General features: G+C 51.3%; 1 protein-coding gene across 2 annotated transcripts in view; it reads right to left on the bottom strand.

The window, feature by feature from the left end:
- LOC137431993 (uncharacterized) overlaps positions 1–24321 on the bottom strand; it is a 165718-nt gene that overhangs the window by 100362 nt on the left and 41035 nt on the right. For both annotated transcript variants that reach the window (XM_068123756.2, XM_068123757.2), the window contains one exon: positions 14977–16890. In XM_068123756.2, the coding sequence (XP_067979857.1) occupies positions 14977–16863 (1887 nt within the window). In that variant the 5' untranslated portion in view covers positions 16864–16890. The remainder of the gene's footprint in view (positions 1–14976; positions 16891–24321) is intronic.

The following is a 24321-nucleotide window of genomic DNA, read 5'->3' on the forward strand; positions in this document are numbered from 1 at the left end:
GGCATGAAGAGAGTGAGGGAGTTTGTTCCAGAGGCGGGAGAAAAGAGGAATGAAGGAGTGAAGGTGAGCAGAGAGCCTAGATTTTGGCAGTTCAACCATAAGAGGGTTGCTGGCAGATCTTGTGCGACCTGAAGGAATATTTGGGGGACATAGCCCAGAGAGAGCTGGGGGAGCAAGGCCGGAGAGGAGTCGGTATAAGACAGAAAGACCACCAACCTGCCTGCGGTGAGTGAGTGAAAGGCCCTCGGAGTTAACTTCATCGCGGGAGATTCCATTGATTCTGAAAGCTTTGGATTCAACAACGTGAAGCCGAGCGAGGTGTGAGGCGGGCGATATTTAAATAAAACTGTCAAACTGACTTATAAATCAAGAAGATAACCAAAGCAAACTCAGCACCAAGCACATTACAAACTGACCATTGCTTTGTGGTGGGTTGAGCAAGTGCCTTTTATATCTGAAGGGTGACGTTGTTTATCAGGCAACTAATTTGAGATTCTGAGAAAAATGTGCATTAGCGCAGGGGAACTGTAAGATGATATTAGTGACATTAGGCGTAGTCTATCTTTCAATCGACCCTAAATGAACTTACAGGAAGGCCTTCCAAAACGGGGTCTGCACAACAATTAGCAGCAAAATACGGGAACAGATGCTGACCTTTTATGATATCCACCGCTACGCTTAAATCTCCATGTAAAGGAGACTAGCTCAGGACCTCCCCTGAGTAATTGCTGCCCCCCAAAATAATCTCCTGTCAACAATGTCATGAGCAAAAGTTCTGCCTTTAGCCTAGTGGTGCAACGAGAACTGTAGTTATGTCAGCAACTGATTATAATAGATTTATGAATCCCTCGAATGTGGGGAAATGTAAATGATGAGAAGTGTATGGGGCAATTTCATTAAATTATAACATTACATCTGCATTATGAGGCATATACATGAGAAATATTCTGATTCTAAAGACCATTAATCAATTTGTGTCCATTCATTTAACTTCGAGTAATTTTGTGTTCAACTTCAAAACTGGTGATGGTGGTTCGTATTGTTGCGGATATGAGGATTATGTCAATTGTGTTGTATTGTATGGTAAATTGTTGTGTAATATTGCTTGATTCTGGCCCCTCCTGCCTCCAGTGTTGTGTAAAGATCAAAGGGCGTTCCGGTAGTTAATTCCATAAAGCATACACGTCAGCCAATCATAGAATACCCCTGTTCGATAGTTATATCTTTATTATGTGTATCAGGGTAAGGCCTTGTCTTCCATTAAAATGACACTCCATTGCACCAAGTGAAAGAAGAGTAGATCCCCTTTCATTCCCATTCCCAAAAACCGCAATTGCCAACTGTTCCCTCCGCGACTCCATTCGCCACGAGGTAGGCTCGGAGAAGAAGGGCGTGTCTCCACCTCGTCATAGAGGGGAGGAGTGAGCCAGCCCCGAACAACCAACCAAGCACGAGGGGTTTGGTTTGAGAGGGCGGAGGAAGAGCGATCGAGGAGGTTCGCGAAGGTTGAGGGGCGGGGCCTATATAACCCGCCGCGGGACGCTCCCCAAGGAGATGAGCTTTTACTGAGATGAAGAGATGAGTTCTGAGTTCTGCAAAGAGACGAGCTTCAGAGAGAAGTGCGCAAGGAGTAAAGAGAAGCGCGGGGAAGCCTTGAGAGAAGTGCACGACGTCACCCTGCTCGCTCCCAGCCTGACGAGGCCCGGTTTGCTGTGCGCCCTGCAAAGCCTTCCAGCTTGTGGTCCGAGCTGAACCTTCCTCCCGGTCCAGCCAATCGTTCCTGCCTCCATTCCCCATTCGTGTGAGTCCGTCTCTGTTTGTTCTGTCAAGGGTATAAGTTAAGCCTGTTTAGATAAGCTAGTAATTTTCACTGTGTCACCTGCTTTTTCAATGTTCCCTGTACATAACCGTGACTGCTCCTTTTGCTTGTGTGTGTAAATAATAAATCCCATTACTCTTCTGTACGTCTTCTTCTTCCTCTTTACATTCGGTCGCTTTAGAGTTTTCCATATTGAATATCTGTGGCGCGATACGGCCAACGTTCGGGTGAATCGGGTGAATCGGGGAAACTGTTAGGTCGCGGTGCCATCCGCTCGGCAAACATAACATCCTTAACCGCGGACTGTAACAATTGGTGTCGGGAGCGGGGTCGGACCCGAAGCGCGCTTAACGCGCTCAAAATTACGAGCTGCTGGAAATTGTTTTGTTTTTAAAGAAAAACCTGAATTTTGAAATCGCGCCATGGCTGGTCAAGGCGACGGGATGTCGGTGGGAGAGATAGACGGGGTAGAATCGACCCAGGACCTCGGGGAAATGTATGTGGAGGAAAGAGAGGAGGAGAACATTGGCAATGTGGTTGAGGGGGTATCAGGTGCACAAAATGGCGCTCTCGCGCACGTGGTTACAGCGGCACCAAATTTTGCCGCGCCCATGACCGTAGCAGCGGGCTTTGATGTGGGGGACTTCATGGCGCAATTCACCGAGATGCTGAGAATAAACGGGGAGAAATTGAGTAATAAAATTGAAGCAATAACGAACGGAATGAGGGCCGATAGGGAGGAAAGGGAGCAGAGGGACAGAGACCGCAGGTTGGGCGAAAAGGTCCCAGGGGTGCACGACGAGGTAACGCGGGTCGAGAAGCGCTGGTTGAGCGAAGCGGAGGAAAGTGCGGGTAAAATGACGGGGGTAGAAATCGCGACACGGGGTATGGAGCAGCCGGCGACCGCTGAGGTAGAAGAGGGTGTTTTATTAAAGCCAGCGGTCGTTGAGGTGGATAAAGAAAAAGCAGTGCTGGGAATTAAAATTGAAGAGATGATGGAGGTAGCCCGGGAATTGCAGGAAGAAATGGAAAATGTGCAAAGTCCCTGCTCACATCACGATGCTGTGCTTAACCCAAATGGAAGTTTGCAGATGCGCGTGGAGAAGGAAATCCCCCAGGTGAGTCGTGCTGTGTATTGTGCGGGGAGATTTTGTAAGAGGATGTTTGGCGACAAAAGAATTTTCGCGCGCTTGGGATCGAGGAAGCATCCGGGCGTTGGTGAGGGGTCCCGTGTGAGTGGAAATGGCACGCGTGTGGAAAAAAAGTGTGCGTCGGCGAGTGGGTGTGTTATAAAGTGTGGGAGTGAAACCGAGTGCGAGCGAGAATGCACGTCGGGGTGTACGGAGTGTGACACGAGGAGTGAGTTGGTGGTGGAGCGGGTGCGAGGATGCACGTATGGGATGAACGGCGAGGGTGTGCGAGAAAGCAAACCTGAGTTGGTAGTAGCGCGAGCACATCGGAGCGCGGTAGTGGGTGGATGCAAGAGTGCACGCCCATGGTGAGTGTTACGGAGGACGTAACGGAGGAGAGGTGTGGACCGAAGTGTGTGAACAGCGAGTGTGCGCAAGAGTGTGCGCGAGAGGTGTGGTGTGTAACAGGGAGTGCGTTGGTGGAATGTACGGACGGCATTGGAACGCCCGGTTTGGTGAGGGTGAAAGGGGTAGCGTATGCGTGTGAGCATGCAGGTGAAGCATCGACGGTAACCGGGTTAGCGGTTAGGGCGACGGATAGCCGATGCGAGCACTCGGGGCGCGGTGTGCTTTGTTGGATGCGAGGCCCGGCGCGGATCGATGCGGCGTCGCTTCTCTTCGAAGCGTCGTTGCCGATTCGGGCTTGGCCCCGCCCTGCACGGTCGAGTCCGGGCCTTGTCGGGCGAGGCGTCCGGTCCGATTCAAGGGCGAGTGGGCGGAAGCGGTACGGTGCCCCCTGGCTGGGGCGGGGTTCCGATCGGGCGAGCCTCGGTCATCGGGCCCGGGACCGCAAGGTACCGCGCCGAGATGGTGCGTGGAATCTCGGCCCGACCAAACCACCTCCCTTGAACCGAAAGCCGGACGGATTCAACCTGCAGGCGACCAAACCACCCGAATTCATTGCTCGGCTTTACGAAGCCGAGTTTAATGATGTCATGACGCACCGAGGCTAGGATATAGCGGACTGTGATGATGATAATAGTGAAAGTGGTTTTGATCCGAAATTTAGAAAAGTGAATAGAATTGGCAGTAATTGGAAAATTTTTGATTGGTTGGAATTTGGACGAGCCAAATTGGTAGTGGGAGATGCCCGATGTGGTGGGATGGCCAATCCACCATCCCTCACAGCGGGGGCAAAGGAGCACTAGAGTTATGGGGTTTATGGCAGTGAAAACTAGCCCGGGAGGGTTTGGATAATGTGTAGGGACCTAGAAGATGACCTTAGGTAACGTTAAGATTAGTTAGTGACAATGATACCTGTAGTGGGGACACAGGTAGATTAGTGTGGATGATAATGACGTGGTATGTGCTTAGTTTAAAGGGAAGACGGGGAGCACTAAGTTAGCAGGGCAACAGGTAGTTTAGATGATGCCGTGTGAGTGTTGGTGTATAGAAGTGTATTGTGAAAAGTGTGTGAGGAACAGGTGTGATTGCACAGGTGTGCAACTGAACAGGTGTATGGGGCAGTGTTTGAGTGAGTGATGGTGATGAGTATTGTGCTGACCGAATGGTCCAGGAAGGAAGGAGGGTGCAGGTGGCACCAGGTGTGATTGCACAGGTGTGCAACAACAGGTGTATGGAGAATGATTGTGTGAAGTACGTGGAGTGTGGAATACATGGAGTGTGGAATATATGGAGTATTGGAATGGATGGTCGTGGAGTGAGTATGGTGGAAACTATGGAGTGGAGTGGAGTGGATGGTGCGAAGGTGTGAATGGGGGAAGGATGGACCCCCATCACGAATACCCAGGGCGGGTAGTGTAAGTGTTAGGTAGAGGGTACAGGTAAATTGTGGTTGGATATTGGCATCTGTGGTGCGGGTGAAAGAATGGTGATTGGATGGGTGCATTAGTGTTGTGGAAATGGCTGGGCGTGTAGCCTGTTAGTGTGTGTAGTTGGTTTGGGCACTCCACCACTGTGAGGATGTCGGCCAGGTGAGGCCGCAGGTGGGCTCTGGGAGCCGGTAGAGTTGTTGTGGATGGGGCCCGAGGATCCGGAGGACGGACCCGGGTAGCCCAGTGCCAGAGGGCACCGAGGGGTGACAGAGCCAGGAGGGGCCTTCCCCAATTAGATAGGTTAGGGTGAGGAGCTAGGTAAGCTCGGGTGGCAACTGCAGTGGTGGAGGTGTGCAGGTGGGTAGACCTGCTGGGAGAGCTGCACGACCCAGCCCGGAAATTGTGCAAGGGCACCGGGAGATGAATCGGGGGAGTGATACTCCAAATTGAGAAGCACCACAGTTTGGTCAATGGGAATTTGGTTCTTAAAACCCATAGAGTAAGTTGGCCAATGGCTTTGCAGGGAAAGACCCCGGGTAGTGTAAAGTGTGGTAAAGTCATTTAGAGGATAGTTAGGATTGAAGTCTCCTCGCACCATCTGCATCCACTCACCTGAGATGACGTACCTCCACACCATCCCAGGTTGTTTTTATGATTCTGGTGCAAATGTTTGGATTGTGAGACGCATCATGACGTGGGTGTGACATTGTGCTTGTTGTTCCATCTCTCCGTCCTTATGAGGATTGATGATGAATTGGTGATGGCAAATTTTGGTTAGAGGGATTGTGGGGACGAATTTGGTATAGGGGGAAGATGTGACAGTAGTGACGAATTTGTAAATGTGTAGATTTTTGTAAATATGGGGTAAGGGCAAGGGTAGTGTAGGTGACAGGGGGGGTGACGTACGGTAGGGACGAGTTTTTCTCACTTCGCTCTCCGTACGCACTTCACCTTGCATTGCCTTATTGATGTGTACCCTTGTGACCTTACCCCTCGCTCATCTGTCTCTTCCCCCCTTTGTCTCCCACATGAGGACCTGTGTGCCACTGGGCGCCGAGGGGAGCGTGCGTGAGTCCGCCATTGTGCGCCCGGAACTCCCAGAACCAGCTGTCTGCATCGATGCACCACATTATGGACCACATGTCTGTGGCCGAGCACCACTGATGGACCCCATGGGTTGGTGCATGGCCCCTCTGCTGGAACCGGCCATGAAGGCACGAAATCTTGCTGGCGGACCTTGATCACAGGGCACCGATGCCCCACAGGTGAACCATACATAGTCGGCCCCTGTGGGCCATAAATAAATATAAATGGACACGTTGGGTGCAAGTTTTATTACAAATAGGCCGCCAGCAAAGGAAGATGACAACAACTGGAAAATAGTAAAAGCCAGCAGAGGGAGCCGAAGAGCAAGGGACCACCTGCAGGGTTAGGGGTTGTTTGGTTATTTTTATTATTGAACAGTGATGACTGGGCACCGATTGGTGCTTGAGGGTGTATTGGTGCGTTTTTGGGTGCTTTCATGGTGCATTGATGCAGAGCAGACTGTCTCCCCCCAGAAAGAACAATCACAGGTCCTGGGTTGCGTTTTGTAAATAAAGTAAAGCCATTGTAAATAATGCTCCCCACCGTCAGTGTATAGTTTGAAGACCATTCCGCAATTCGGTTAGCTGTGGGCGTGAGTCTGTTAGGTAGGGTGCAATGGAGCAGCGGGACATATTTATTTATGTTTTAAAACTGTCGCACTCAGGGTCAGGTTAAAAGTAGAGGGAACTACACCTACGTGTCACACTAAATTAAAGTTATAGGCCCGGGGCGTGCCTAAGAGGAGGAGGGTGCAGTGTTGCGGATATGAGGATTATGTTTTTTTATTGTGTTGTATTGTATGGTAAATTGTTGTGTAATATTGCTCGATTCTGGCCCCTCCTGCCTCCAGTGTTGTGTAAAGATCAAAGGGCGTTCCGGTAGTTAATTCCATAAAGCATACACGTCAGCCAATCATAGAATACCCCTGTTCGATAGTTATATCTTTATTATGTGTATCAGGGTAAGGCCTTGTCTTCCATTAAAATGACACTCCATTGCACCAAGTGAAAGAAGAGTAGATCCCCTTTCATTCCCATTCCCAAAAACCGCAATTGCCAACTGTTCCCTCCGCGACTCCATTCGCCACGAGGTAGGCTCGGAGAAGAAGGGCGTGTCTCCACCTCGTCATAGAGGGGAGGAGTGAGCCAGCCCCGAACAACCAACCAAGCACGAGGGGTTTGGTTTGAGAGGGCGGAGGAAGAGCGATCGAGGAGGTTCGCGAAGGTTGAGGGGCGGGGCCTATATAACCCGCCGCGGGATGCTCCCCAAGGAGATGAGCTTTTACTGAGATGAAGAGATGAGTTCTGAGTTCTGCAAAGAGACGAGCTTCAGAGAGAAGTGCACAAGGAGTAAAGAGAAGTGCGGGGAAGCCTTGAGAGAAGTGCACGACGTCACCCTGCTCGCTCCCAGCCTGACGAGGCCCGGTTTGCTGTGCGCCCTGCAAAGCCTTCCAGCTTGTGGTCCGAGCTGAACCTTCCTCCCGGTCCAGCCAATCGTTCCTGCCTCCATTCCCCATTCGTGTGAGTCCGTCTCGGTTTGTTCTGTCAAGGGTATAAGTTAAGCCTGTTTAGATAAGCTAGTAATTTTCACTGTGTCACCTGCTTTTTCAATGTTCCCTGTACATAACCGTGACTGCTCCTTTTGCTTGTGTGTGTAAATAATAAATCCCGTTACTCTTCTGTACGTCTTCTTCTTCCTCTTTACATTCGGTCGCTTTAGAGTTTTCCATATTGAATATCTGTGGCGCGATACGGCCAACGTTCGGGTGAATTGGGTGAATCGGGGAAACTGTTAGGTCGCGGTGCCATCCGCTCGGCAAACATAACATCCTTAACCGCGGACCGTAACAGTATGTTGCCTGTGGCTCTTTGGATGCATCATTTTCTGGAGGCGCAGCTGTGCCGCTGCAGTGCCCCCCCCCCCCCCCCCACTACCAGTAAGATGGTACTCATTTTGCCGACCTCAGAAGGATGACAGGCTAAATCAACCCACGTGGTATTAATGCAACGGCAAGACAGAGGCTTAAATTCAGGACTCTAAGATCTCAAGCCAGCCATTTTAACCCATAAAGTTCTGGATTTACTGGTTAGTAGGCCAGAAATGCTTTTTTGTCATCGGAATTTCTCCACCAATTAGAAGCAAGCTTTCATAAGTAAACCCGGGTATTGTACATTTTAAGAAAGGTCATGATTCGTTATTTTGGTGACGTCAGTTTAAACTCATTTGCATACACACGCCGGCCATGATCGTGGCCCGACGCGCTTTATGGGTTAAACGTTAAGCCAACACCAGGCTTTTCCTCAGAAATCATATATGTTCTTCCCCAGACTGTGGTTAGCATACCTCAATCAACATCCTGATTATGTCATCCATGACTATGCATTCTCACCTTAACATCATGAAAAAAAAATTCATTCAAAAATTCATTCATGAAAATTTTACACACAAGTAATTATCACATTGCAATGACCTCTAAACATTCCCAAACTGGCAACCTAGCCTGGCGATGATAAATACCCCACACTTGTGCATATGTTCTTACTCTGGCCACTTTCTCAACAACATTTTACATTTTTTTATTCTAGACTTGTTCGTCTGTGGTCCTTGGACTCTGCATGGAGCTGGCAGGATGGCCTAAAGGTACACACACACTCACCTCTAACTATCCTTGGTTTGAATCCCAACCCAGCTATAAACTGAATCGTCAATGTATGTGCAGTCCTTCGGATGGATGTTAAGCAAGCGTCCCGTCTGCTGACATTAGTTGGTGGACGTTAAAGATCCCACGGTGTTCTTTGCGAAGAGTAGGGCACCATGGCCAAATTACAAATTCCTGTCCTAATCTACAGAGGGCATTGCATCAGCAGCACAGCTACCCACTCAGCCACTGATGCTACCCTGAAGCCTTGCACTGCATATAAAAAAGAACACTGTCCCTCATGTTCAATGTTCATAGAGCAAAAACACCTCAAAGAAAATATCTCAGGCCCTAGACATGTCAAGTTTTAGCAAAGCGCTCCCAATTTCCATATTTCCAGGAATTCAGCAATCGTTGCCTTTCAACAATTTGCCTGGTGGTTGCAGGTTCTTTGTTCTTGCAGTTCTTAATGTAGTTGTCTAGCAAGACTAGCTACTTCAACTTTCCTGGATGTCATTTCAATTACGAGAAGTACAAAGAACAGCACAAGTGACATCTTTGGCAGCAGATGCCAAGCCAAGCCCATTCCACCTGCCTGAAAATGCAACTACATCGTCTGAAGGATACAGTGTGGCCGATTCTTAGTAGAGCAATGACTTTCACTGTTGCACTTATTTTCAAGAAGATGGAAGCCAAATCAAGTGTAAAGTGGAGAGTTTGGTGGTATTACATTTGGGCCCACCACCACAAAGCCTCTAAGAAGCTATTGTGAGTGATGAACTCCAGCAGTGAAAAAAATTGGCATCAACCTTACAATTTCAGTTAACACATGGACCGTTCAAACATCAAATAGCAACACTGGGCAACTGAAACCATTAATTGCCAATTTCCTTTTATTTTTCAGGTTGACCACAACAAAAATAACGAGAGAAAGACATAAAATGTAATAGCCCCTGTGGTTTTAGTAATTTTGCTGTACAGAGTTAAAGGCTGCCAGTCGGCCATCTTTGGTCGGATTACCCATAAAAAATTTTTTTACATATGTATACTCATATGTCTTTGTGCCAAGTTTGAACAAGATCAGTCCATGCACGTCTGATAAATGGTTGGGGACGTTTAAGTAATAAAATAGCCGCCGGTCGGCCATATTGAATCTGATCTAGAAAGAAAATGACGTGCATATGTAAGTTATTATTCGTTATCTGTTTGCAAAGTTTGAACAAGATTGGTAAATGCATGTCCGAGAAATGGTTGAGGACGTGTTCAACATCGGGTTTTTTTTACAACTAAAATGGTCGCATCAGGAAACAAAATGATGTACATATGTATATCATCATGTATTGTCTCTGTGCCAAGTATTAACAAAATTGGTCCATAGATCTCCGAGATATGGTTGCGGACTGACGGACGGACGAGACCCAATCCATAAGCTCCCGGTTCGGACTAAGTGTTACGGGGTCCCCCCCTTACCTCTGGTCTCGGTGGACCTCCGAACCCCGAGAGGGTCCCCGGCAGAAAGATGTGTTATCCTTGGTTGAAATCCAGCAAATAATGAAACCCTCAATGGAACCAGCAAATGAAACAGTCAAATCAATAATGCAACCACACCAGGTTATAAACAAACAATAATATATTATAAATCACACACAAAGAGCCATACAACAATGGGGCAATCACCCCTACTTTCAAATCTTACGATTATATCCTTGTCAAGCCCCTTAACCCCACAATCACGGCACCTCCCCCAATGTCTCTGCACCCCTCCAAGGCGAAGTCCCAATGTCTCTGGGCGCTCCCGCGATCGGGGAGTCAAGGCCCGATGGTCAATTGAGGCGTAGGCGAGCGAGACGACCCCGAGGTCACGTGCTCAGCACCCAGCAACACAGCGGTGGAAAGGAACCTTACAAAGACGCGCTCCGACGTACACATTGTGGTTCAATCCGCGACCCTCTGTATAATTCTCACGTGCCCCTTTCTGGCACAGCCGTCCCCGGCAAACCACCGGGGAATAATGCCCAGCCGACACGACAAAAACTTGTTCACTGCAGGTTGCTCGCGTGGCGAAGATGGCGAACGACTTTCACTCCAACCCGGGCTTTGAGGCCCGGATCCTCCAGAACCCCAATGAGAATACCCGACGACACAGGCTCCACGCACTCCGGTGATATTTCTTATCGCCCGAACTTCCCTTCAAGGACGCAAAGTTCACTCGCACTGTACGTCGAACGCTCAGTCCGGAGCTTCCACAACCACGTCTCTTTTCGATCTCCTCCCGCCTCTTTCTCTTCGCTCCACCTCTTCCGGTCACGATCCGGATTTCCAGCCACATTTTACCAGGAGCGCTTTTAAAACTTTTAACCACCACAACCCTTTCCCTTAAGTCACAATAAGCATAATATCTAGAACCAACAATGATAACAACAACCATAACGAGGGCCGAATCCGTAACACTAAGTCCAACTGGGGATAATAAGAGGACATCTTATTGATCATGTATGCAAAAGTAGCCCAGACTGACGATATTTCCCCCACTGTTTCTGAGATGATTTTTAAAGAAATTACCTGAATTTGAGGCAAACCCCCATTTTCAGCCTCTTATAGGGGCGGATCCGGATGGGAAGCACAACCCTATGAGACCTTAATGTTCTGCGGTGTCATACCAAGTTTTTTTTTATGCCGTGAACAGACGTTGATGCATCACGGGGGATGAAGGTTGTGGTCAAGATTCATTGAAATTGTGTGTGTAGTTTTGGAGAAGAGACTGACACACTGGGACTCCCACTGGGACTGACACAATCTGTCAATTTCCCGACCCAGATCTCAGTCAACGGAGCATCTTCGCTTCTGGATTTGGTTATGACAAACTTCCCTGAAAATGTCTGCTGCTCTTCTTCTGCTCCAATCGGCTCATCTGATCATGTGCTTGTCAAAGTGGACATCTCTCTGACCATTCTCAGAGAGCCTCCTCAGCGTCGACGAGTCTGGCATTTCACTCAGGCCAACTGGCACGGTCTTCAAGCAGCCATCAATCATCTGGACTGGTCTCCCATCTCTACCGCCTCTGACATCAACTCATCCTGGGAATTCTTTCAAAGTAAATTGCTCTCTCTCATGCACAGATTTATACCATCTCGTCTTCAGTTGTCATACCCTTCCTCCCGTCCATGGTACACGGAATCTTGTGGTGAGGCTGTTGCCCTGAAACAACTTGCTTTCGTCTCCTGGAAAGCAAATCCAACGGAAGGAAATCTCATTTCCTTTCACAAAGCCCGAAACAAGTGTGTGTCCACCCTCAGGAGAGCCAGGAAACAATATCTCACCATTCTCAAGACCGAACTCTCTTATCTGTCTCCCTCTTCCAAATCCTGGTGGCGTCTGGTCAAATCTGTTTCTGGTGTTTGTTCCCCCTCCATCCCCTCCCTCACCTCAAACGGCTTAACGGCTGACTCCGCACGTGAAAAAGCTGAATGCCTCAACTCTGTGTTTGCCTCTAAATCTTGTGTCCCAAACCCATCCCTCTCTGTACCCACCGTACCCAGTCGTACCCAGCTGCTCCTGGACTCTGTGTCCTTTCCTCCTGACAAGGTGGAAAAGTTTCTGGCAACCCTCGACTCTGATTCTGCAACTGGTCCTGACGGCATCAGCCCACGGGTCCTAAAATCATGTTCTTCTGCACTTTCACTCCCTCTTTCTGTTCTCTTCACCCTCTCTTTTGCTCAAGGTCATCTGCCATCTGCTTGGAAATCAGCCAACATCACCGCTTTGCACAAAAAAGGTGCAAAAACAGATCCCAGCAACTACAGACCAATCAGCCTTCTCCCAATTATCAGCAAAGTCATGGAATTCATCATTGCTTCAGATATTAAATCTTTCCTCTTCTCCAATGGCTTGATCTCTGATCATCAATTTGGTTTCAGACCTGGTCACTCTACTCTGGACATGCTGCTTCTGCTTTCTCAACAATGGATGGAGGTCCTCAACGCCAAACAGGAAATTAGAGCTGTCTCCCTTGACATTTCACGTGCCTTCGATACGGTCTGGCACCCTGCTCTGCTCTCCAAACTCTCCTCCTTTGGTATCCATGGAAATCTCCACGCATGGCTGGCGGACTTCCTCTCTGGTCGTAGTCAACGTGTGGCCCTGAATGGGTTTCTCTCATCTCCTCTTCCTGTTCAGGCTGGAGTTCCCCAAGGTAGTGTTCTGGGCCCTGTGCTTTTTCTGGTCTTCATCAATGATCTCTCTGACTCTCTTGAAAATCCTCTCTATCTCTTTGCTGACGACTCTACTCTCTGTCGCTCCATTCCTCATCCCTCAGATCGGCAGTCTGCAGCCTCCTCACTCTCTGCAGACCTGGACAAAATCACAGACTGGTCAAACAAGTGGAACATGTCTTTCAATCCTGACAAATCTCACACTCTTACAATGTCTCTCCGAAAGGACCGACTGGACAACCCTCCCATCTACTTTCTCAACAATCCTCTCCAAGAAGTTCTGTCGCTCAAGCTTTTGGGTCTCACTATCTGCCATGATCTTTCTTGGGAAAACCACATTTCCAAGCTGGCCTCCAAAGCCAGTCGCCGACTGGGCATCCTCCGTCGTGCGAAGTCCTTCCTTGGCACACCTGAGCTCCTCACCACATACAAGGCTTTCATCCGCAGCTCAATGGAATACTGTTCCCCCCTCTGGGCTGGTGCTCCTGCCTCACACCTTGCTCGGCTTCACGCTGTTGAGGCCAAAGCTTTCAGAGTCATTGGAATCTCCTGTGATGTAGTCAACGCCGAGGGCCTTTCACTCACTCACCGCAGGCAGGTTGGTGGTCTTTCTGTCTTCTACCGACTCCTCTCCGGCCTTGCTCCCCCAGCTCTCTCTGTGCTCTGTCCCCCCAATATTCCTTCAGGTCGCACAAGATCTGCCTGCAACCCTCTTCTGGTTAAACTGCCAAAGTCTAGGCTCTCTGCTCACCTTCACTCTTTCATTCCCCTTTTCTCCCGCCTCTGGAACAAACTCCCCCACTCCCTTCAATCCCACTCCTCCCTCCAGGTCTTTAAAACAGCTGTTCACCACCATCTCTTATCTTCCCCCATCGAAAACCTTGATCTTTTCTACCCCCGGTAATTCACCCCAGAGTCCTTGCAGTGTTCATATGTTTTAATCCTCTCCCACCTCCCCCCAAGTCCTCCCGATGTCCCTGCTCTCAAATGTTGTGTTTGTGTCCTTCCCCCTCTCTTTTGTGTCCTTCCCCCTCTCTCCCCATCTTGTCTACCGCTCCCCTTGTTTTTTATGTTTTGTGTGTCGGTTTGTCTTTTTGTGTGATTAATGTTAGCTCTTTCACGAGCCTCGATCTTGTATACAAAAAAAAAAAAAAAAAAAAAAAAAGAAGAGCAAATACCTATTTTGCGGGGAAACCCTCCCCCCCCCCCCCCCCACAACCTCCGTAGATCCCCTTAAATCCCGATTTTTTTTAATGCCATGAACAAGCTGGAGTTGCAACACACCAAATATAATTTGTGGCAAGTTTGGTCACAATTCCATCAGCAGTTTCGGAGAAGAAGATGCAAGTGTTTACGGACTGACGATTCGTCATCCCATACGCTGCCGGGAACTACGTACCAGATGAACTTAAAAAATAATGAATTAGGACCCCTCACTGTACGAGTACATTACATGCATCACCTCTCCTACCCTTAATCATATCTGCTTGCAACCTCATTCCCTTTACTTCCTCACTCCTCCAACAATCATCCCTCCTCCAATAGCTATATATTAATTGCATTTAATAATCTGGAAGTGTTCTTGACCTCCATTCTACACAACGCTCTGATCCCTTCATCCCCTAACTTAAATACCCATTATGAACTGTTTCCATGGTTTTATGCCACCGTGCCAGAGCAGCCCCCCAGCCCCCTCCAATAAAACTCAAAAATATCCCAAAAACAAATCTAAAAACTGCAGGGATCTGTCAAGACACATTTTAATCTGTTTATGAGTTTTTTGTGTTTGTGGAAGATGCCCTGCCATCCCCCGTCCCCCTGCCCCTCCCACTACCTCTTCCAAATTTAAAAGCAAGTTAACATTATTTTGCAAGTACAAGTGTTAGTCACTCCTGTAATCACATACTGAACATAGGTTACACTCCACAAGTTAAAACAAACAAACACGAACGAACACACACACACACACACACACACACACACACACACACACACACACACACACACACACACACACACACACACACACACACACACACACACACATGGCAAACCACCCTGTATAACTCTTGCTAAGAAACTGCTTTGGCAGCACCGACGCCCTGTAACAGACTACATTATGCAGAGTAGCAATTACAAATTGATTCAGTGAAACATATACTGAAGCTTTAAGTGAATACAATGGACTATGGCAGAATCTCTATATCCAAAATAAACTACAATTAGCATTGCAACAAAACATGCGACACAACCTTACCTGTTTTTTGTCTCTCTCCACACGTCGGAAGCATTTGTTGAGAGACAGGTTATGCCGAACTGAGTTCTTCCAGCCAGTGGTTGTGTGTGCAAAGTATGGGAAGTTATCCAGAATCCACTTGTAAATGTCACGCACAAGGAGCCGTTTCTCAGATGAGCATTCAATGGCCAAGAAGATAAGGCAACTGAACGAATACGGGGGTTTTGCAACCGCACCTCCCTCGCAGAAGTCTGGGTTTTCTGCTTTCCCAGTGCCATCCAAAGAGCCTTCTGCAGCATCATGTGTAGGGCTCAAACTTTGGAGGAGACTACCAGGTCCTGCACCGAAACTGAGAGATCGAAGGAGGTTCTTGCTTTCATGAAGCCAATCCAGATTTGTTAGCTCCTCGTCACTATCGGAGGCGAAGGCGACTGCTCCCACTTCCCCACTATCAGAAGTCGAAACGTGAAGGTTTCCAGTGCTTCCACCGAGTTCAGCACGAAATGCTTTGGAAAGACTGCGGCCCGGAAAGCTATGGCTCAATGAAGAGGGGCTGGAAGGTAACCAGATGTTGGTGGTTGCATCTTCAGTTGCTCGAGCCTTTCGTAGTGCACGTGACAAAAAACTGCTAGGACAGCTCCTACTCAGGCGGCCACCACTTCTACGACCACGGCCTCCTCTAGCTCGACGTCCTCTTGGTGGAATACTTTCACACGAACATACTTCTACAGGCCCAGGAGTTTGTCCAACACTATGATTTGGTATCGATTTGTCTTCCCTATGCATTATGGAGCCTGTAGGATGATGATGTGAGCTCTTGTGTACAATTGGACTCTTAAGTGCTTCAATAATTTTAGGATGCTCAGAAGCTACGTTAGTCATTGCACAATGCCCAGCCCTAGTCATTTCCTGTTCTTCCCGCAATGCAGTTGACAAGTTACAGCCTGGAAAACTGTGACATAGGGAGTGAGAGTTCTGCATTGGAGGTGAGATTTTGTTCAAGTGCAACTTTCTTTCTTGCAATTTTCCATTATTGGACCCTGTCATCTGAGTCAACACCGAGGTGGCAAGTCGTCCCTCTGACTGGCACTTGTACAAACAGGACTTTGGAGACATGATCTGGGGTAATGTTTCAGAATCATGTACACGTGGAATTGCCAAGTCAAATGGTAATCTTGTTGTTTGCTCTTCATCATAAGGTCGCTTGCGAGCTTCATGTAAAGCGAGAGACATGACACTCTCAGGCAGACTACAGCCAAGGTCACCAATTTCTCTTATTGCACCTCGTCCACCATCAACCCCCGTTTTTATTGCTTCAGCGAAACAGTAGGCCCTGGAGTAGCTGGAAATGGTGTCAGTGTCACCTACTGGAGTCTCCAGTACTTGCCGGCTGCAAGTGTCTGTGAAACCATGATCTTCAATGTGGTCATCACGCAGTGCTGGCCCTTGGCCTTTAGAAAGCTGCATTTCCAGGCTCCCAGCACATGGAGGAAAAAGGAATGGTTGATGTCCCGCATATCCAATATTGCTGGGAATAAAAGTGAGAGCGGCAGAAAATGGGGCAGCTGTGTAGGCTGTTCTGGATTTCTCCAGGAGTGGAGAATTAGCAAGTTGTGCCAATGGCCCATAGCTTATGGGTGGAATCGCCACACCATTAAAAAGCATGGGACGTGGGTAAAGAAACCCCAGTCCTTCTGGTTGACCCCTGTTAACGGCTGCCTCAATGGGGTATGCTAAAAATGATGGGTCTGGTGGGAGTGCGATGCCCGCTGCAAATGCACCCTGCTGTCCACAGCCTCGCTGGTCACTCCATGCACGCTCTCCAGGTAAAAAGCCTTCCAGCTGGCTTGGCAAGGACTCTCCAGTCAGTAATGTGGCTGAGCCTTCAGACTTCTGGTGCAATGGCATGGCTGTAAAGCCTACTGCTGAGCAGCTCTGAAAAAAAAAAAAATCAATGAAAATCTCTCATATGGTCTTCAAACAAACATCAAGAATATAAATGTTTATAAACAGCAGGAAATTACCATGGGTTTTTTTAACTCAAATTATGTGGCCACTTGGAAGAGAATGGAGGATGTATTTGTTATACTAGGGAGATGCCCGTGCTATGCACGGGTGGGAGGCCAGAAGCAAACAGGCAATGCAGATACGGCGAATGCTAAAGCATGAAACCAATAAATTCCACATTCGTGTCGCACCTTCAGTCACACGTCAGACATGGACAGCAAGTTCGTGAAGGACTTCCATGAAAAACGTACCCGTTCACAAACAAACGGGTACGTTCACGTATGGAAACATCGATCATGGGACCGTGGCGAATCTGCATATGGCGATCCACGAAGTTCACGTTCAGAAAGTAGAAACCATCACGGCATGTCGTCATTCACTTGAACTCGATTATCTTTTTTAATTCCAAACAACATAACTCCAATTAATCACAAAATAAACTTTTAACAACATTGTTAATGTTTCCTTCATTGTAAAAACTTCCAAATCAACAGATAAAAGGATTTTGAGCCGATAGCTGTTACGGCCTTGGCAAGATCGATGGAGACAGCGATCTGTTAGCGTATTCACCGCCCAAATAGCTTTGTGGAATTCTCTCATGTAGAGATTAAACGGCGTTTGAACTTTGGCCGAGGTCATTATTTACTTTTAATGATGTTTATATACGAATGATGTTTCATGATGTTTATATTGGTTTTGGGTCGTCCTTTCCGCATATCTCGTGGGATTGTAAGTTGGAGAGATGGCCGTGATGGCGGCGAGGGGGATGGAATTCTCTCAAGCAGGGATTCAACCCGTGTCCTTATAAAAGGTCTTTGTCCGAGGTCACCGAGTCCGATCGGTGCAGCTGTGCAGCGATCGGTGCAGCCGTTTGTGCGGCACCCGGGAAAGCAACATAGATACAATGAGAACAATGAACGTTATGTGAACGCGAATGTTATGCGGGAGTCCAAACCTGAGAATGCTGGAGACTAAAGCTGAAATTGGGAAAACTAAATAGCCTATTTTACTCCTGGAGATCCCAGAATTACCCACCCAAAATATCGTTGAGATCGGTTCAGCAGTTTTTACGGTACCTTCAAACAGACAGACAGACAGACGGATGGACATTTGGTGAATTATAGTGTGGCGGACACAAGGGACAATAATTCAGCGCACCAGCAGGTGGCGCGAACGTCCAGGCGGGGAACTGTAATGCATGCCCCGCCTATCGGCCACGCCCAGGGGCAAGGCGTGGCCTCGGGACATATATGCGGGCTCGAGCTTAAGTGCGAGCTTTGAATAAAGACTCTTTCTTGTACCAACGCGTTGTGGCCTACCTCTCTGGCAATCGAGTCGTGTGTGCGCAGCACCACACTGGTGACCTCGATTGGTTCAGCCGTTGCTGACCACCGAACGCGCCATGGCTACCAACGCCGTCGCAGTCAAACTCCCGGAGTTTTGGGAAGCGCAAGCCGACGTTTGGTTTTTGCAAGCCGAAGCTCAATTCCAACTCCGAGGCATAACGGTGGACGAGACCCGGTACTACCACGCGGCCGCCGCCCTCGGGCCCGGCACTGCCGCCCGAGTCGTGTCCATCCTTCGGCGCCCGCGGGCGACAACAAGTACGAGGCGCTCAAACGTCTCCTCATCGCCACGTTCGGGCTCACGGAGATCGAACGGGCCGACCGCCTCCTGGACCTTCCCACCCTCGGCGACACACGACCATCTGTCCGGATGGATTCCATGCTGTCCCTGCTTGGAGACCAGCCCCCGGATTTCTTATTCCGGGCGCTTTTCCTACGCCAGCTACCTGCACAGGTACGCCTCGCGCTGGCCGGTTCCAAAATAAAGGAACCCCGCGCCCTGGCTGGAGAGGCCGACAAGTATTTTGCGGCCTGCGACACGCGGTCGATGTACGGTGCTGCCGTAGTGGATCCCGGCGCGGAGGCTCCAGCGCTCCCGACTTCCCTCGTGGCCGCTGCTACGCCCCGTCCACTACCGCCGCCGCCACCACCACCGCCGCCGGCATGGCCGCCGCGGCCGTTACCGCCGCAAACCTGGTGCTACTACCATGCCAGGTTCGGCCGCCAGGCTAAAACGTGTCGCCCGCCGTGCTCTTTTGACGGGTTGGGAAACGACCGGCGCTCACTTGCGGCCATGAGCGTCGGCCATTCCGGCAACCTCCTGTTCATCACGGACACCTTGTCCGGGCGCCGTTTCCTTTGCGACACAGGAGCGCAGGTAAGCGCCCTCCCCGCCTCCGCATCCGACAAGCAAACCGCGGGCCGGGGCCCCGCATTGCTTGCCGCCAATGGTACACCCATCCGCACATTCGGGAAGCGTTGCCTCTCACAGCGGTTCGGAGGGCAGCGCTTTCAATGGTCGTTCGTCACCGCCAGCATGCCAATGGCACTGCTCGGTGCGGACTTCCTATGTGCGAATGGGCTGTTGGTCGACGTGAAGCGCAGACGGCTCGTCCAGGCCGAAACCTTCAGCTCGCTCGCTTGTTCGCTGAGCGGCTCGTTGAGCGGCTCACTGAGCGGCTCACCGAGCGGCTTGCCAAGCGGCTTGCTGGAAGGTTCAGTCCCGGCGAGTTTAGTTTGCACGCTTCCGGCAGCGGACGACTTGACCCGCCTCCTAGCCAGTTTCCCGGCCCTCACGCGGCCCACCTTCTCAGCGGTGGCCGTTAAACACAGGGTGGAGCACCACATACCCACATTCGGGCCGCCGGTCTACGCCCGGGCACGCCGACTTGAACCCACGAAGCTCGCGGTGGTGAAAGCAGAGTTCGCCAAGCTGGAGCGGCTGGGGATCGTACGGCGCTCCAACAGCGCTTGGGCTTCCCCTCTGCACATTGTGCCAGAGCCCGGCGGGGGATGGCGGACGTGCGGGGACTACCGCCGGCTCAATGATGCCACCACCCCCGACCGCTACCCGGTCCCGCATATCCAGGACTTTTCCGCCCGGTTGGCAAACACGACCGTGTTTTCCATGGTGGACCTCATCCGGAGCTACCACCAGGTCCCTGTAGAACCGGGCGATGTCGCGAAGACGGCCGTCATCACCCCTTTCGGCCTCTTCGAGTTCCTGAGAATGCCTTTCGGGTTGAAGAATGCGGCCCAGGCGTTCCAACGGCTTATGGACAGCGTCTTGCGTGACTTACCTTTCCTCTTCGTCTACCTGGACGACATCCTAGTCGCGAGCGCGTCCTGGGAGGAGCACCTGCTCCACCTCCGCACGCTTTTTGAACGCCTGGGCCAGCATGGCCTAATCATCAACCCCGCAAAGTGTCGTTTCAGCATCGCCATCATTGACTTCTTGGGGCACCGCATCACCAGGCACGGGGCCGTCCCTTTACCGGCCAAGGTGGAGGCGGTCAGGGATTTCCCTCGCCTGCGCATGATCAAGGGGCTCCAGGAATTAATGGGCAAGGTAAATTTTTACCACCGCTTCGTGCCCCACGTCGCCCAGCTCCTCCGCCCCCTGCACGAGGCCCTCCGGGGCAAGCCGGGCAAAGGTGACGTCGCCTGGTCGGAGCCGATGGCCACAGCGTTTGCAGGCGCGAAGCTGGCCCTGGCCAACGCCACCATGCTGGCGCACCCGGCGCCCGATGCACCGATCGCCCTCACCACCGACGCGTCGGACTACCGCGGTGGGCGCAGTGCACGAGCAGTGGGTGCGTGGTGCTTGGCAGCCGCTGGCGTTTTTTAGCCGGCAGCTTCGCCCGCACGAACGCCGCCATAGCACCTTCGACCGCGAGCTGCTAGGGCTCAACCTGGCGGTCCGGCACTTCCGCCATCTGCTCGAGGGCCGCCCGTTCACGGCTTTCGTCGACCACAAGCCCCTTGTGTTCGCGATGGCCAAGGTCGCCGAGCCATGGTCGGCACGGCAGCAGCGTCACCTCTCTGCCGTGTCCGAGTACATGACGGACATCCGTCATGTGGCGGGTAAAGACAACCCGGTGGCGGATTGCCTTTCCCGGTCCGTCGTGTACGCGGTCCACCTCAGGGTCGACTATACCCAGATGGCGGAGGACCAGTCCGCCGACCCTGGCGTCCAGGCCTTGCGGACCGCCGTCACGGGCCTCCGCGTCACCGAGGTGCCGTTTGACGCCGCAGGCGTGGCCCTCCTATGCGACGTCTCCCTCGGCCGGCCTCGCCCCATCGTGCCCGCTGGCTGGCGGCGCCCAGTTTTCGACGCCATCCACGGCCTGTCCCACCAGGGCACGAAGGCATCCCAGAAGATCGTCGCGGCGAAGTTCGTCTGGCATGGCCTCAGGAAGGACGTCCGCTACTGGGCCAGGACGTGCCTCGCGTGCCAGCGCGCAAAGGTCCACCGCCACACCCAGGCCCCGTTGGCCCCGTTTACGGTGCCCGAGCGTTGGTTCGACCACGTTCACGTCGACTTGGTGGGACCTCTGCCCCCCTCGCGATGGTTCGCACACCTCCTCACCATGGTGGACCGCACCACACGGTGGCCGGAGGCCGTGCCATTGGTGGCGACGTCTGTGGCTGATGTGGCGCACGCCTTCATCGCCACTTGGGTTGCCCGGTTCGGTGCCCCCTCGGACATCTCGTCCGACCGCGGCCCCCAGTTCACATCGGAGCTCTGGGGCGCGGTGGCGCAAGGGCTCAGTGTCAAACTACACCGCACCACGGCCTACCACCCCCAGGCCAATGGCCTGTGCGAGCGCTTTCATCGCTCAATGAAGGCCGCGCTCCGGGCCAGCCTCCGCGATGGCAGCTGGGCCGACAGGCTCCCCTGGGTCCTGCTGGGCCTCAGGACGGCGCCCAAGGACGACCTGCGTGCGTCCTCGGCGGAGCTGGTCTTCGGGCAACCACTGCGGGTACCGGGCGAATTTATCCCTGACTCCACGGCTCCTTGGTCCGCGGCGCAACAGCGCTCCACCCTGCAGGAGACCGCCCGGAGGTTCGCCCCGGTGCCGACGGCACACCACGGTTGCCCGTCTTCCCACGTCGCCCCAGAGCTTCGCACGGCGGAGTACGTCTTCGTCCGGCACGACGCCCACCGGCACCGCTACGGCCCCTGTACGACGGGCCCTTCCGCGTGCTGGAGACCAGGGACAAATATTTCACCATCGACATCGGCGGTGCCCCGGATCGTGTCTCCGTGGACCGCCACAAGCCGGCTCACCTCGATCTGGACCACCCCCCGCAAGCAGCTCTGCCTCCGCGTCGAGGCCGCCCCCCGGCGGTCAGACCCACGGCACCCCCCAGCCCCACCGTCCCGCTACCCCCCAGCCCTGCACGCATCGCCAGGGGGTGTTTCGGCCGGGTCATCCGGCTTCCCCGCAAACTCACCCTTCAGGTGCGCGGGAATTCTGGGGGGGCGCGTGTGGCGGACACAAGGGACAATAATTCAGCGCACCAGCAGGTGGCGTGAACGTCAAGGTGGGGAACTGTAATGCATGCCCTGCCTATCGGCCACGCCCGGGGGCAAGGCGTGGCCTCGGGACATTTATGCGGGCTCTAAGCTCGAGCCCGCCCAGTGCTGAAGTGCGAGCTTTGAATAAAGACTCTTTGTTGTACCAACGCGTTGTGGCCTACCTCTCTGGCAATCGAGTCATGTGTGCGCAACACCACAATAGTAAGATAAAAAGCAGGAGGTTGCAGGCAGGGTGGGGAGGGGCAAAATTCCTCATTTTTGTATACGTAATATGTAGAAAGCCCTTTTATGGCCAACTTTACTAGACGGCCAGTTTGCTTCGGGAGAAATGGCGAGCAAAATTAAAGTTTTATTGTTTGGTCATAAACCTCACAGTAATCTCTTGAGCTTCGACTTCAAAACCCTTTCAAGAGAACATTGTAAAATAAAATGATAATTCTGCCATGACAAATTCAAACTTCACTGTTAATGGTAAAAACGAAAGAGAATAGCAAACCCGATCTTATAATGGACAAGACTCGGTGGTGTAATAGTTAGAGCGTCCACAAGTCCACGAGGACAGCGGTTCAAACACGGCTGAGTCATACCAAAGACTTCAAAATGGTACGTGCTGCTTCCTTGCTTGACCTTCACCATTTAAAAGGGAAAAATAACAGACTGTCTCCATAGATTTGCTTTCATGGAGAGGAAGAAATTCCTCCTTAAGAAATTCCCCACTCAGTGCGGTGAGCATGGCGGTGCCATTGCTGTGGCGTCGGTTGTACCCAGAGTACCCTGGGAAATGATGGCACTTCCCCCCCAGGCTTAATGGCTGTGTTTGTCTTCTCCAACAGTCCTGTGTTGTTCCTCGTGTCGTCTGTATGTTGATGTGAGTGATGTGCGTGGTAGCTACAACACTTGATCCTGCAAAATATTTTTCCCGTTAATAATTTGTATATACACACACACACATATATATATTGTTGCGGATATGAGGATTGTATTTTTTTATTGTGTTGAATTGTGGTAAATTGCTGTGTAACATTGGTTGATTCTGGCCCCTCCTGCCTCCAGTGTTGTGTAAAGGTTAAAAGGGCGTCCCGGTAGTTAATTCCATAAAGCATCCATTGAAGGACACTATAATACCCTTGTTCAGTAGTTTATATCCTTATTATGTGTTTTAGATTAAGGCTTTGTCATCCATTAACATGACACTCCATTGCACCAAGTGGAAAAAATAGATTCCCTTCATTCCCATTCCCAAAAACCTCCATTTCCCCTTTCAACAATTGCCATTCGCATTGCCAACCAACAATTGCCGCCATTGGCCACGAGGCAGGGTTGGGGAAGAAAGGTGGGTCCCCACCTCGTCATAGAGGGGAGGAGTGAGTCAGCCCCACTCAACCAACCACGAACAAGGGGTTGGACTTGGAGAGGGTGTGGAGAGAAACATCAAGGAGGTTCGCGAAGGTTGAGGGGCGGGGCCTATATAACCCGCCGCGGGACGTTCCCCAAAGAGATGAGTGAGGGAGCACGAACCAGGAGTTGGAGAAGAGATGAGCTATGACAAGAGCTGAGTTGTGAGGTCCAAAAGCTGAGCTGAGCTGCGTGGTGAGGTGCAAAGGAAAGAGCTGGGTCGTCAGAGGAGAGCTGAGTTGAAAGGGTCCAAGGCAGAGCTGAGTTGAAAGGGTCCAAGGCAGAGCTGGGTTGTGAGGTCCAAGAGAAGAGATCATCCAGGGAAGCACAAAGCCTGCTATTCGTCGCCTTGCTCGCCAGCAGCAGCGTCCACAGCAGCAACAACACTCGACAGCCGCTTGGGGCCTGGACGGCAGTTTGGAGCAGGGCCGCGAAGGAACGGCGGCTGCCCAACGAGCCGATCGTGCTGCCGGACCCATTGGACTTTCCTCTCCTTCCAGCCATTCCTGCCTACAAGTTCCCCATTCGTGTACGTGAGTTTGTTCTGTTTGTTCTGTCCTGGGTAGTCAATTAAGT

Source organism: Myxine glutinosa, chromosome 1 (genome assembly GCF_964187855.1).
Source record: "Myxine glutinosa chromosome 1, kmMyxGlut1.1, whole genome shotgun sequence".
NCBI classification, from domain to species: Eukaryota; Metazoa; Chordata; class Myxini; order Myxiniformes; family Myxinidae; genus Myxine; species Myxine glutinosa.